Raw genomic sequence first — 15,942 nt, forward strand, 5'->3', positions numbered from 1 at the left:
ACTGAACCCCAAACCCCACCCTATACCTCTTCTCACAAGTGGGAGACCAGGCACAGCCTAGGTAAAAATTCATATAAAAAGTACAGCAAAGCTGTGCATAGGCAACCTCTCTCCAAGTTTCCATTCATAAATCAGACGAGGAAACTGAGACCTAGAGAGGAGAGTGTGTGTGGGGGGGGGATTAAATAATCCATCTTCTCTATTCAAATAAGCAGACACCTCTGGTATGTTTCTGTCTTTGGTTGACATTTACTTATTAATAAAAGAGTAAGCAGTACTGTGATTTATTAAACTGCGCTCCAGAAGCAAGAGGAGCAAATAGTAAAAAGAGAAGAAGTTGAAATGCACAGATAGAAGTGGAGCGTCCAGGGGAGTGGAGAGAAAACATGCTTTATTTATGTCGTGCAGTGCCCGTGGCTTTGATTGTAGGTCTCCACGATGTCAAATTGCTTCATATCCACTGGGGAGGAGGTAGGCCTGGGCAGCACATGTGAACTCGGACCTAATCGTAGAGAACACCAATTCCATTTCAATGTACCAGGCATCTTCAAGGCACACAGAGTGTTTTCTTCTCCTTACCCTCACAGGCCATATGGTGGTCAGAGGAAAGAGAAAGAGTGAAGATGTAATTTCAACCCCAGACTTTCCTCTTGGTGCTTTCATGACACGGTTGCAAGAATAAGTGATGGCTCCGTGGGGTACACAGGGAGCTCTCTGGCATTCTGAGCATTTGAAAAACCTGCCCTCTGGGCCTTTGCTGCTGACACATTGTTATTTTTAAGGTTTACAAGGTGAGGTTGGTTTATTTAAGGATGCTGCTGCTGTCTGCCTGGCCAGGAGATTGTGCCGCCCTTCTGTGGGGATAAACACCTATCCTGAGGCGTTTCAGTGGCAACTGCTACTGGGGCCAAGATTGATGGGAGGTCTAGGTGTTTTGTAGATATAGGAAGCAAAGCTGCCTTTGGATTAAAATTGGAGGGGAGGAGAAGTATCGTCTGAGAAGGTACTGTTTTCGCCTATTTCAGTGACCTCATTCCACAAGCTACGTTCCTTCTGATCAAGTGCTGTTCAACTCAATTCATCAAAAGAATGAGTTTTTGGACAGTGGCCCTGTGTAGGCACTGGCTCCTTGGAACTACAGTGCTGAGGTGAATGCGGAAATATTCCACGCAAATCTCTCCAATGAGCAGAAGCAGAAAGTCTCCTGATCCACCATCAGTACTGCGTGTTCCTGGCTGGATTCCCCGTGCGCCCTCTTTTACTTCCAGTCTCCTAGGTAAGTCAAGACAGTAATTTTGTATTCTCGCCACCCATACCTCTCTAGTACCTCAAGAGGATTCTTAGGACCCTTGATTGGTGGACAAAATAGCTTCTGTACTTGGCAGAAAAAACAGTGACAAATTATGTGCTGTTTCCCTTCCTTTAAGGATATAATCAGTTACATCTGCATCCAGTGTTTCCTCCTTATGTGAATATCTGTGTCCTTCAGGAATGGTAGCTTTGTCTTTCTCTGTAAGCTGAATCTAAGGTAGTTAAGGCTCTAAACAATTTGGGGGGTGTCGGGGGACATTAATTTCACAATTTCTCAACACAGTTGCTTTTCCTCGAAGTTTTTCCGAAGAAAGCCCATAGCTTCCCACATAAGAATACGTAGGAAAATTCTCCTCCAAATGCCTTCACTATTTTGGTCTGTGTAAGCACTTATCATTCTAGTGGGCTGATGTTCAGCATGGTCCAACATCTGTCCCATAGCAATGACAATATCTGAAAATTACCCATTGGAGGCAAAGCAGGTGCTGCCCATCATCCCTAAGTGATCTCAGCAGTGGCTGACTCTGAGAGATTACTGCACGCTGATCCTCATCTTCCCCCTGCTTGGTTCCAGTACCTCATCTGACTCTACTCTGGGTCTGAGCAAAGCAGATGCTATAATTTTAGAAGAGGTTTTCAGAACAGCCTCATTACTCTAGACTGCCATTTGCATGAGATAATTTAGGACAGAATATCCTTGCCTAATGTCATAGATGGGGTTGCAAACCCAGGACCTCTACACCTTTAACATACCCTTCCTTCTCTGAGTCTCAGGTTCCCCCCCCCGCCCCAGTAAAAGGAAGAGATTGGCTAAATCGGCACTTCCCAAAGTGTATGTCCCCAAACTATAAGCATCCTTGGTGAAAGAAGTCTGACAGATTTGGAGAAAAGGAAATTTGCAAGTTTCTGTTCTGCAAAACTTCTAGGGCTTAAATATGACGAAGTCTTAGAACAATACATGAATTCTAAAATTATAAGGTGATTTCTGTAAAAGAGGTTATATTTCTCAAACTGTACATTGTCCAATTCTTTCCCTATTTTGAGTTCATGTCATGGGAGAAGAGTTCTGATGAACACACTTCACATGAGCAAAAGGCCAAATTATTTGTAGAATTCCTCCAAGTTCAAGAACTGTTTTTCTCTCTATAATCTCCTCTTCTGTTTAAAAAGCACAGCAAGTATTTAGCTCTATAAGAAATGCCATAAAATGCTAAAGAGGAAATATATATTCAGATATTTAAAGTATTAAAGCCAAACTCTAAAATTGGAATATCTGAGTAATAGTAGTGAGGATAGGAATTATTAAACATTTGTTTAATGTGTTAGACACTGAGAAATGCTTTGCTTGGATTATCTAATTTAATTATCTCAATTCTCTTTAAATCTCAAGATGGAACAGATCTTATCATCTATTATTTTTATGTCTTATTTACAGATGAGGCAAGAAACTCCTGTAAACAGGTTTGATAAATAATAAATAAGCAAGTAGTGTAAAGCCACCCAATAAACAAGAAGCAGGGAGAGGGTATCCACCTATTGCAATTACACTTTAGTTTTTGGTTTTTCTCCGGTACCGGGAACCGAACTCACGACCTTGCGCATGCCAGGCAGGCGCTTTTGCCGCTGAGATAAATCCCCAGCCCCCTGCAATTACACTTTAAATATATTAAATAATCAACTTTTTTGTGGCCCAAATCAGCAAGCTGCCACACCAAACTAGAAATAAGGTAATTGCAACAATACTTATCTTTTATGTAAAATTCTTGAATTAGCATGAAACAATGTTGAATCATCATCCTCAGATGTACTGAAAATATATATAACAACTAAGTGTTACCAAACGATTTATTATGATTGGTGCTAAATTACAATGTATATGAAATGGAGTCATTTATGGAAACACATAAAAAATAGTTACCTATTTCTGTAATTATATTCACACAAGAATCTGAAATATAGTTTCTGTTCTGCCTTTTAAAATATATCCACAGAATGACTTTTGTAGTTTCACCACACAATTTTACAATACTGATACTGCACCGGTATCATCTACCATACTATAAGAAACAAACAGAATGTGAAAGCAGTTAATAGCAAATTAATTTTTTTATCCATCAGTGATTTCAAAGAAAATAATAGTTTGTTTCCATTGGCAGTGAGAATAGATGGTAATAATTAACATTGTAGATATTGCGTACATAGATATGTATGTATATATTTATATGTTTCTCAGGGCTGTTGTTCCATCTACAGGCTATTGCCTTTTGAGTGGACCAATGATTGCCGAAATGGTGTGCAATTTCACTGGGACATTCATATTACTATTTCTTAGCATGTTTCTCTTGCAAAAACAAATAGGTAAGAAAGAAATACAGCAGGCTGAGATCTACAGTGTTACATACCAAGGTAAAACAGCTAGTGAGTTATTAGAGTCACAGTAGTTTATGTATATTTGCTATTCACAGACTGCAGACTTTTGCTGAATAACCAAGCTGCTGGAAGTTGACGCCATGTAGACATGCATTCATGTGAGTCCATAATTAATGATGTTTATACTGTAATAAGCACATTCATTTTAACACCATTCAGTAAACAGATTCCTGTAAAGTTTGAGCTAAATCTGCTATCACAATTACACACAAAAAGAACCTGTAAACAAGTTGACATTACACTTATGTACAAGCAAACTGCATTGGAAAAGAGAAGAGGTAATTTCAATGGGTTTCACTTGGTATACATCAGTGTGCAAGAAACTGACCCACATCATCAAGTGCTTGAATGAGGTCAGGAAAGAATAATGTGAGCAAGGCCCTAATAAATCTCCACTTGGTGTTAGTTCCAGCAAAATTCAGACTTCTCTGTCTGTGCTGGCATCACATTCAGAGTATCAGCGACAGATAGAGAGAGGAACTTGATAATCCCTGGTAAAATACGTTTGAAGATCTCCAAGTAATTCAGTCAACAGGGTCCTTAATTTTATAAATGTTAAGGGTTGTGCTGATATTATTTAAATGTGTCAATTTAATTTGGACAAGTTATTTTGTGTATTAGGTTCTACCCAGTACTCCCCTGGTTATAAAAGATGAAGGAAACAAGAATTCAACTAAGATTTTTATTTAAGTTCCTTCAGCCAACACAAAGATTCTTTATTTTACAGACTAAGCTGAAGGCTATGACGAATCTAAGGAGTGGCCCACATAACACAGGTCCTATGAACACCTTTCAGTGGAACTCTGAATGCAGCTTCCCTAAATTGGTGTTTCTCTGTATCTTAAGTAGTACATATTTTCAGCAATTCATGAGTCTCTTTTTTAGAACAGAAACAAGGTCATGAGGAGTTTTGGCACCCCCACTTCCCAACTCCTCAGGATTAAAAAAATACACTAAGCAGACTGTTTTAAGAAAAATTCTCCTGATTCAGCATTATCCTTTGAAATTAAAAATAAACTATGAAAATGGCATGGGAACTTCAAACCAGGATGATGTAAAACCTCTGTTTGTTCCAAAGTATTGGGAAACACAATCTTTTAAGTGTCCTTAATCCTAATTAGAATATTTACTAAAAAAGTAACTTTTTCTAATGCCTTTAAGGCCACATCTTCAAGGGTCTTATGAGAAAAAAAAAAAATGAATGACCACACTCAATTCATTCACAAGTGCTTTGGGTATGTCAGAGGAGGAATCTGTGCTTGGTACATCAGCTGAACCCTGGGCTGGGAGCCATGTTTCTGAAGGGACAGGCTTGCAGGCATACAAATTGATCCCACGGAGCACCAGGGAAACTCTGTTTGCATAGGTTAAGTTAAGTACTTTTTGTATTTTCCAATAGGCAAAGCCCATGGCTATAAACGAGACCACAACTTACTGTGTTTGTTGGAGTGCCCAAAATTCGATCATTTGGTTGCTGTATCTCTAAAATGCCAAAATAAATAACATTATATTTAATTTGTCTATACACTCTTCTTTCTTTGAGCAACTATTTTGGTATTTGTATAAACAGGCTGAAAGGTTTGTTTGCATGAAACTAGACAGTGTTTGGTTATTTTTACAATGCGCCCTTGAGCTTCAGTATCTATTTACAGTATGCATATTACAAATTATCTACTATAGTTTCAAAATAATTAAACAGTGAGCTCCACCTATAAATCACATAGGCCACAGAGACCACCATCAATGCTAAAGTAAAAACAACTAGAAGATGACAGTAAACTATCCAATATTTACCATTAGGGCAGTAATCACTGGTTTTATGCTATTGTATACATATGCTTTCTTTTTCTTTTGTTCCTAAACATCATCACTGTTCATTTGGTGGATTTTTAATTTTTTTTGGAATGAAGAAGTTTGAAAACACATAGTTTGAAATTCCAACAAGTGGTTTAATAAGAAAGCCAGTTTTGTAAGTTTGACGTTTCTTTAAATGCATTTTTGTATTCAGTGACATTAAATCTAGTTATTTCAATCATATTCTCTGTACCACAGATAAATATATACATTCATAATGGAAGAAAATTTTCAAAATCAGAAATATAGTAGGCTATCGAGGAAACCAAATGTAAGGTGTAATAATTTTCCCAAACTCAAAATTCCAAAGTTTCAAACTATGAGTTTCATGTGTGTATACATATATATATAGATATATATTTATATATATATACATTTGGATAGATGTAAACACATGTGTACATATATATGTAGTTTTATACACAAACATAACACACAGTAACACACACACATGCACTCACACTCTCTCTCATCCTTGTCAGTGCAGTTTCTTTTCTGCAGCCGCTTCTCTTTTCTTAACCTAGAGCAGTAACAATGAGATGTTGGGGGACCTGATTCTTTTGGATTTGAGGTGACTTGATTAAAAAAAAAAAACTTTTAAAGTCAAAAGGTGAAACTAGAAGATGCATAAATACATGTACATATGAACCCACACATCCATGCTCATACACCTATTTTACTTGTGAAACTTGCCATGGTGACCTAAATACAGCAGGACACACAGTCACAGGTAGAATCCTCCTGGAGGGAAGCTAGTCTGCCACTTCATAATGGAACAGTACTTACCAGGTATTCGTTCTGTAATGCTATGGCCTTATATAACTTTCGTGGCATAGGATACAGCCCACAGCAGGAAAAACTACCCTTCCAAATCTACCCTTCCTTTGTCTTCTTGGGAGATCCATGTCTAGTTGTATATTCAATTTAAAGTAACTAATAACTTTCAGGAAAGATGTCAGGGTAGGATCGCCCTGGCCACCCTTTGCTTACAGTAGAAGAGATATGAAACGACAAAGTCCGGAAAACAAAGAGCACAGGTCATACAGTGAGATGGGTGAGCCATCAGCCTTTGGAGTCCAACTCATCAAAGGAAAATTGGCCGCTGTTGAGCTATGGGCTTTTACTGCTGTGTTTCTGAGTTTCACTGACCTCATCTGTAAGGAGGAGGATAGTGACAAGACCTATTTCATTGGGTTGTTACAGGATTAAATGAGATAAGGCATGTAAAGCACTTGGAGTTTTGGGCACATTATAATAAATCCTTAATATACATTATCTATAACTTAATATTTAAACCATAATTCTAGAATGTTGATCAGAACTACATACAAAAATAAATTAGTCTAGGATTTCAGGGATCTAAATTCAAACTCTTTATTCTAAAGTTAATTCTCTAGTATATTATAGTATTCATTACAGTGATCTGTACTTGGTAAGCATTCAACAAATATTTTCTGAATGCATGCATAAATAAACAAATAAATGAATGATTAAATTCTCTTATCCTTGGTTCCCCTTGCATACAGTGGGAAGAGAATGATCTGACCTTTATTCCATCACTTGTGATGTTGTTATGCTAAATTAAAAGAAAATTGTCAAATTATTTGAGATTACATATGTGTTGTCTGTCCTGGTGAAGTAGTTTATGCATATATCATAAGTCCTGTAGCCAGGGCATGTGCTTAAACATACTGTGTTCTTGAAAACAGGGAGAGAGACCCTGTGTGGATCTAGCAAGCATATTTTCCATAATCTACATGCCATCTTTAATGAGTGGATATTGAGCCCAAAGAAATAAAATACATAATGAGTAGTTTGATGAAAACATTAGCCCATTCTAAAAACTTTTCCCCTTCCTGTTTTCATGTCTGTGAGAACCTTGTTGTCTATTATTGATCACTCTGAAAACATTTGCAACGGTCATGAAAACTAAAAAGCTCCCCAAAGAGTTTCACAGACAATTTAGCTTTTACAACTTTGACAGCGTCAATGAACTATAATTTTTCCAAGACATAGAAATTGAAATGGAAGACAGACACTGAACCATGGGCCTGGCTCATCACTATTAGAACCCTGGGGGAGGGCTATATATTTTTGTCTCTCTTACCTTTCATATCAAATGGGTAATTATAGCTAACTTTAAACAAACCCTGTATACATTTAAATTGGTAACTAATTATTATTGTTCTGCTTTATGGCATCTCTTCTGGATATGGTACAGGAAGAATGCTTCACAAACTTAAACCAACCCTTCAGAGTTTCTCAGCCTAAACTCTCTTAGATGTCAATAGCATCCCTCGATCATGACAATCAGAAATGCCTCCACACATTGCTAAAAGACCCCTGGGCCATAGAATCACTTGTTGAGAATCGCTAACTTAAATGCACACAAGCCATACAAACCAAAGAGACTTCCCTTAAAACTCTCTCTAGCTGTCTTTCATATAAAAAGATAAACTATGGACCACTGGCTGTAACTAAGAAAAACTGCTGGGGGTCAATGTGAATTGTATGTTTGTTTTAGCTTCTAAAAATTGAATTCTAGCTGGGTGTTGTGGTGCAGGCCTGTAATCCCAGCACTTGAGAGGCTGAGGCAGGAGGATCATTGTGAGTTCAAGGCTGACCTGAGCTACAAAGTGAGCTCAAGGCCAGCCTGAACTGCATAATGAGACCCTGTCTCAAAAAAGACTAAAAAGAAAAGTGAATTCTGAGAGGCTGGGGGTTACAGCTTAGTGGAAGAGTGCTTATCTAGCAATGAGGTCTTGAGCCCTAGCACATAATTCTTTTTTTCTTCCTTTCTTCTCATTTTGGTAAGATGTTACTCTCTTGACCATATAAATGAAAAAAAAAAAAATGGAGGTTTAATTTTCCCCCAGAAATTTGCAGTGTCATATCAAAAGACCATCCTAACATTCTCAAGGACTGATAACCACACTACGACAAGCATCCTTCAAAACTAAAAAGCTGTTAAACTTTGTAAGCAGAGTTTTTCAAATAGCATTCAGCACTTATACAGACATTAATTGCTGACCAAACACTAACCTGAAAATTACACATAGGCCCCTATGCCCATACATGCACACACATACAATTTTGAAACAGTTCTTCCCTGCTTTTGTGATGTGTCAGTTCCATTTCCATTGTGACAGATGGAACCCACATCAAGGAGGATCTGAAGTTATATTAGTTTTTACTGTGCAAATGCAGATAAGTTAGCTAGAGGTCAGTTCTAACAATGAATTGGCTAGATGAGCATATCACTGGAGAAAGGAGTCTTCCTAAATCTCTTGTAAGTGCTTTTAAAGATTAACAGGAAAATCATCTTCCTCCAAGACAACCCTCCTGATAGTCACTGGGGCAGGCCACATTTTTCTTTATCCTTTTTAAAGTAATTCCCCTCAATAAAGCAATTATGGGGGCCTAGAGCTTAAAACTAATTACCCTATTAAGAACACAATTTGCTCACAAACAAGAGGAACATTCTCGAAAGGCAGGAAGTTGGGGTAGTAAGAGATCTCATTTGGGAAGGAGAGAGAAGGCCACAAACCATTTCAATTTTGTTTTGTTTTTATATTGACCAAATAATCTTAATTAGATGCACAAGCTCATCTATTTTATTAACTATTCCTTAATTTGCTTTGGCAATGATCTTTAATTAAATATTCACTAATAGTCATGCCAAGCCATTCATTATTTAAACCACCCTTTCTTTATTTCTTGTAATGTGGGAATCTGACATCGATCTTGCTACTTTGTTATATGGATAGGGCCATTGCCACCTTCTAGGGTTTGTTTTTGCTTGTTTGTTTTTGTTTTTGTTTTTATCTGAATAATCGTAGTATAGCCATCCCCTCTGGTCAGAGGGACTAGAAAATTACAGGACTCCATTTTCATTCTCTTTTGGACCATTACCTGTGGAATAATGCCATTTGGAATTCATTCCCTCTTTCCTTTGCATTTACTGTCATATACAAGTTTTTACTTCAAATTTTTAGTTGGAGTTTAAGAACTTCATTACCTGAGATTCTCAGAGTTCTACCTCAAAGTGGAAAAAGTAATGTTTTCAATGGTTCATAATGTCATGATAATGTCAATAACATTGACAAAATAAACCTGGATTCACTAATCAATCCATATTCACATAGAATATGGGAATCTTCATTTTAAAAAGGGCTAGATGGTCACTCTTAAATTTCTCAGACTCAAAATAAGGCAAGGAGCACCTGTCCTTGGGAAAGGTCATTATTTTTACTCCTTGTTAGCTATCATTAGGATACATCTCATTTAAAGATGTACTGCACATACCTGGGCATAAAATTGTAATGATGGGGTGGCAGTGGGAAGGGACTGTGGCTGAGAGGCAGATGAATGGCCATGGGATCTTGACAAAGTCTGACCTATCCCGGTTCTACCAATGATCTATTTTGAGCCTTTTCTCTCAAGATGATGAATAATGCATGCGTTAACTTATCTGTAGAGAGGAGAAAGTGAGAGAAGGTAAGGAAGCACCAACAGCAAGGGAGAGAAATCTTGACCTCTGCATACTCTTCAAGCAGCAGTTTCTCAAAGAAAGGTCAGTAGACCGCCTTGATTAAACTCATCAAGAATAGAATTTCAAAATGCACATTCCTTGGCCCTGATTCAAGTTTCTGACTCAAACTTTGGAGTTAAGGTGCGGGAATCTTCATTTTAAAAAGAGATAGATGATTTCGTGCATATTGAGTGCTGTGAATCACAGCTAAAATGTTTGCAGTGAAGTCACTAGGGAAAGAATCTTCATTCCAAGGTATATGGCAAGATAAGGAAAACAGACATTTCAAATAAGCTCCGGTTGTATCACAACATTGTGATTATTAATGTTTAAAACTTCTCTTTCAGCAGGGGTGGAGAGCAATAACCATTTCATCTAAGAACAGAAGGATGAAAGGAATATAAATCAAACGCATTCCAGCAGCTTTCATTCGGTCTAATTTCTCTGCAGATATTAATCATCATACAGCCCTGTACAAATGACATCTAACTCCATTGTAACTCAAAGTACAAAACATTCACTTTGAGTCTTTCTCCTGTTTGTTATTTTGACAATATAAAAAGAAAATAAATAAAATGAAATAGTGGGCCATCAAGATTGCAAGATATCCACTATATCAAGATATTAAAGAGAAATGGCCCATACTAAACCTATAAGCCAGCATGCAAATTGGCAAAAAAATTTCTCTGCCACAGAGTCACCAGGGGAAAAAATAACTCCCTCCTTTTTTCCTTAGAAAATTGCTATGTCAAGTGGAGGTGACAAAAATTCTTTCTAAAAAGTTCAGAGAAAATTCTTATTAATTCTAGTAAAGATCACCTAGAAGGCCAAGGTTAGTCAAATTCCGTAGCAGTATATCTAGTGGCAGAAAATATCAGCACTCAAATGCTCTGTGTTAATCCTTTGTGGTAGATACAAAATTGAAGGATTGAAACTGTAGAAAAAAGAATGTTTCAGAATCAAAGTTTGACTCCCACTGTGGCAACTAGTGTCAAGTGATTTTGCAAAACACCTTTCCTTTTTCTCACTGGAGTATATTTTGCTTAGCACTGACAGAAGATCCTCGGGGTACCTAAAGCCCAGGGAAATAAAACTAATTCAGAAGCACAAGCAATGGTAACAAAAGAATCCAGAATGAGTGAAACATCTTTGCCTGTGTATTAAGGTGCCTCTAAATCAAATGAGGCCAACTGAAAAATTCTGCGTCAGCCCTCCTTAACCAGTGTGTCCCCCCAAAGTGAATCAGTTGAAATAGGCATAATTATGAAGGAAAAAAGAGTTAAAAAAAAATGCTATTCAGAGCACTGTTTCCCCCTTTCATTTTAAATTGCCACTTAGGCATTTCCAGTAAGGTATCTGTGGCTGTAATTTCAAAGGAAAACATCATTGAATACTACTTTGGAAGCCACTTTGCTTTTTGTGACCACATCTCAGTGCAATCATTTCTTAGCACAGGGAGGAACAATCCGGAATTTTCATTTTCCTCTCTTTTTGTTTTTCTGCTGAATGTAGATCACTGTTTTTTTTGATAGTAGGTAGGAGGACTTCATCAATATGTAGATGACTCGGGGGACCAATACACCTTTAGGGGTAGGCCTTCCCATGCTCACTATAATTAGCACTGTGGGATTTCCTGGGAGACAACCTAAATGGGGTCCTTACAGTAAGATTCCCCATTCATTTGACCTATCTGATACCACTAGTTTCTTCAAATCAACCATTAACTGTCCTTGTCATAACCAGTGTTCAAGAAGTGAACTACATATATGGTTTTGTCCAGAATTGAACTAAACGTTCTAAAAACTGCCTTAGATTCAGTGAAACAAGACTGACTACCCGGGCTACGAGAGCATTTAATCTCATAACTCACATAGCGAGAACTTATTTCCATTGTTGCCGGCAACCTGGACCACAGTAGACAACTCAGAGCTTCCTCAGAGCCTCTCACTGACCCAGCTGATATTTGCAGGAGCTGGAGGATCAGTGCAATGAAAACCTTTTTTGCAGTGCTTAATTTCCTGTTTGATGTACACAGTAGAAAGTACAGGTTGACTGCCGACTCAGTTCCTCAGTTCTTACCTGTGTGTGTCTCTATCTTGATGCTATTACAGTTAGGTATGAAATTTAAGGAAGCTGGGGTTTTGGCCAAGGTACTTACATTCCAAATTCTTTAAAAGTCCTTCCAGTGAGACTACAAAAATTAGTTAAGTTTTAAATTCAATTTCTTCACAACCTCTTGAGTGCTGTGATTCTTTGCAGTATTTTCTGTTACTAAGATGACAGTATTTTGATATATCATAAGACACATTGAAAATAATGAAGACGTATACATAGATTTTACAAGCAAAGCTATGTTGCAGTTGAAATCAAATATCTGTTAATGTATTGATACATAAAAGAACACTTAAATCCATAAATTATAAATTCTCTTGACAATTCCTAAAATAAATTTCTTTTTTAACCTAAGTGAAACTTTAAACTCCATTTGAATCATTAGGAGAAGAAACATTGCCTGAATCTACTGCCCAGGTGTGAAGGTGAGAATTACAAAAATTTAGAAAGATATTTATACACTGATGAGCACTAATAACAGAAATCAATACAGAACTTTTACACAGTAAATGTGTATCAGCAAAAGCTTTCAAAAAGAAGAAAAGAAATCATTAGATCTTCCTCCTACAGCCATCATCCAATTGCCTTTATTACCTGTGGTGCACACACATGCACACAAACACACACAGAGACACACACAACAAAAAGCTAAGAGTGATTGGCACATAATTAATAATTGACAAATCATTTTTTCAGTGTCCACTGAAATGCATGAAGAATGTTGAAAATTAAAACTGATATTTTGACCTTCATTAGGCACAAGTCTACAAAAGAACTAGCTATAGTGCATTAATAGAACACAAAGTCACATGGATTGATGGCTATTAACAATTTTGCTTTGGCTGTGTCCATATAGTCAAGGATATGATTGAAAAAACGTAGTTTTAGAAAGCCCAAACCTTAACTTTGGAGCTTCAGTTACCTAGTGGGATTGTCATGGATATCTTAAAAATGCCACAAGTAAATCTTAATGTGGACACAGTCAAATACCAGAATCCTGAAGGCCAACCAAAGCTGGCTACAAGCAAGCAGTAATGTAGCATCATAATTTAAAATTCTTATGATGAATTATTAGGAGGTGTGTGGAATGCAATTCTTGTAAAATAAACAAAGGCTCTATCCTTACTCAAATATGGTATGCTGTTCTTAGCTCCACAACCACACGGAAATACAGAGGACTTTGTGTGGTTTGTGTAGAAAGGCCACACTGTAAAATGTTGTGAGAACTTTGAAACATGGAGAGGAGGGTGATGATTCAACTCATCCAGTAGTTATTTTCACGAATATAAATGATTATTTGTGCAACGCAAAGAATGTCTGACCAGCTCTTCTCACCCTCTCCTAATGCAGAGAAAGAGCAGAGTCATAAAATGGAGCCTGAGGGTATTAATTTTAAAATGAGGAAGACAATTTGTTGATGATGAGGGTTATTCGATGTTAGAAAGTGTTGCCGAGGAAGGATGGGAAATCTGCCCACAGCGAGCATTTCAAGAAACAAGCAGAGGCTCATCCGTCCGGAAGGGCTCCAGGAAGGGACACCGGACACAGGAGTGTGACCCTTATCCCTGAGGATGTCTAAGCCCCGGGTCGTGTGCATGGTGTGTATATACAGACTTAGAGCTGTGCCCGTGTTGCACAAATACTCATGCAAATGGAGTCAATATAAACTGGCACACATAGTTTTAAGTGAAAAATCATATAAATCTGCCATTGCCCCCTCACCCCATAAACAAAGGAAAAGGAAAAGAATATTAATAAAAACTAAACCTATGCCATTTGGCCAGATCTCTTTCTACCACATATCCTTGTTCAAGGGAGGGAGGTAGAAAATGAGAGAAAAAACCCAGTTTGGGATAAATGACTCCCCGGGTCTGTCAGCTACTCTCCTGTAGCTGGTTGTCATTGTACAGAAGATACTCAGCACGTGGGACCGAGTAAACAAACGACAACAACAAGATGTTTTTTCTTGTATTTCCACATCTGGAAAGAAATCTACCCTGTGGATTTACATGTTAAGGTGAACTAGGTAAAAGTAGGCAGTAGTGTATGTCAGTGGACTATTGTGTTCTAACAAATGTGTATCGTTAGTTGTTATTTTTCTTTAAAATATGAATTTCTTTTAGGAGATTTATTTCAAAATGGTAACTTGATTTTGTTTTCTGTTTTTGTTTTTTTTTCTCCCACCCCCAGCCCTCCCCTATAGATGATACTTCCGTAAGAGTTCTGATTGCCAAGGGTGTTTTCTCTCAGGAAACCGATCTGGAATTTTGATCTTTAGGAAATCCTGGATGCATTTCTCCAGCTCTTCCTCAACGGAGAGCTTTTCCTTAACAGCTTTTTTTTTGCTACTCATGTTCGACTCCCTAGAGCCTGAAGTCAGAGTCCGGAGCAGATCACTTTTCCGCCGCATCTCTGACTGCTGGATCAGCTGGACTGGGCCCTTCTTGATGGGACGGTCCAGAGTCTGGATGTTTGTCTGGCGTGTCACAGGCCCACAGATGACCGTCTCCTGGGGGGAGCTGGCCTCGGACTGGCTGTCACAGCTGGAGGTGGAGAGGTCATTGCAAGATGTGCCACTCTCCCCTTCTTTGTCACCCTTGCCGTTCTTGCAGCAGCAGTCGCAGTGGGAGGATGACCACCTGGAAGGCTCACCTGCAGGGAAGCACAGACCCAGGGGATTAATGCCAGCTCAGACTGTAGAAGCAGCGCAGCAACAAACACAGACACGAGCATCGCACGACTAGGCTTTTAGAAGAAGCAGGATAAACACAGGGTGGGCTACAGTAGCAGCACCCAGAAGCCAAGTCCTACAGGGCAGGAAGATGATAGTGTGACGTATAACATGGAATAGGTAGGATAATGCTGAAACCCACACATACCCTAGAAAGAAATACCCAACTGCATCATTTATCCACCTTGTTACCTTAGCAGATGCCTTAAATTTTTGTAGCTTCAGTTTCCTCATCAGTGAGATGAAGATAATTTTTCTACTTCTAGAGTTATAGGGGAGGTTGAGAAGAGTCAAAATGAAATGTACTGTGCAACACACAGTGGGCTGACAATAAATGCCCGCCAGCTTTACCACGGCTGAGGTTAAACCCTAATCCAAAACTCCACGTGAGAGCAGCAAGTGTGACATGGAGAAGGCTCTAAATGTGGAGTGACAGGGCCAGGGAAGGAGGAATTGCTTGTCTGAGTCCCACCTAAGGTCTGTGCTCTCACCAATCCTCATGATCATTCTATATACTCAATAGCTCTGCTTCTCATTTCCATACATGAAAACTAAGACCTCCAAGTGTATAAGAAACATGCTGCAGTTTACACAACTTGCAGATGGCAGAACTGGGATTTTAAATACAGGTCTCCCAATGTCACAACCAAGGCAGTTATCATTTTGTCTTTAATTTGCCGGTCTGCAAAATTCTTGTTTCTCCTTGAAAACAGTGTTGAAGCTCTAACTTTTCTCCGGAGTCTTTATTTACCTTTCTGCAGAAATATTTGCCTTTTCTTCCTTGTGGGTATGATTCTATTTTGTAAAAGCCTCTATTATTTCGAATTATAATTCTTTCTTTTAATCTTACACATCTCAGCTCTCCAACATGGATATTGTGAAGTATTCATTGTCATTCCAGGAAACAGCTGAAGGAGCAGCATAGAGCTTCAATAAAGAATGATCCCAATAACAACTTCTAAGTACCTGGATC

The 15,942-nt window shown here is 38.3% G+C and overlaps 1 protein-coding gene across 3 annotated transcripts in view; it reads right to left on the reverse strand.

The window, feature by feature from the left end:
• Window positions 1-3,142: 3,142 nt before the first annotated feature.
• Kctd16 (potassium channel tetramerization domain containing 16) overlaps window positions 3,143-15,942 on the reverse strand; it is a 283,386-nt gene continuing 270,586 nt past the window's right edge. For 2 of the 3 annotated variants that reach the window (XM_013512333.1, XM_013512334.1), the window contains 2 exons: window positions 8,638-14,890; window positions 3,143-5,223 (listed from right to left, as the gene is read on the reverse strand). In XM_013512333.1, coding sequence (XP_013367787.1) covers window positions 14,436-14,890 — 455 coding nt within the window. In that variant the 3' untranslated portion in view covers window positions 3,143-5,223; window positions 8,638-14,435. The remainder of the gene's footprint in view (window positions 5,224-8,637; window positions 14,891-15,942) is intronic. The other variant, XM_013512335.1, reaches the window with a different exon arrangement.

The sequence above is a fragment of the Chinchilla lanigera genome, unplaced genomic scaffold, assembly GCF_000276665.1.
Source record: "Chinchilla lanigera isolate Chin_1 unplaced genomic scaffold, ChiLan1.0 scaffold00014, whole genome shotgun sequence".
NCBI lineage: Eukaryota > Metazoa > Chordata > Mammalia > Rodentia > Chinchillidae > Chinchilla > Chinchilla lanigera.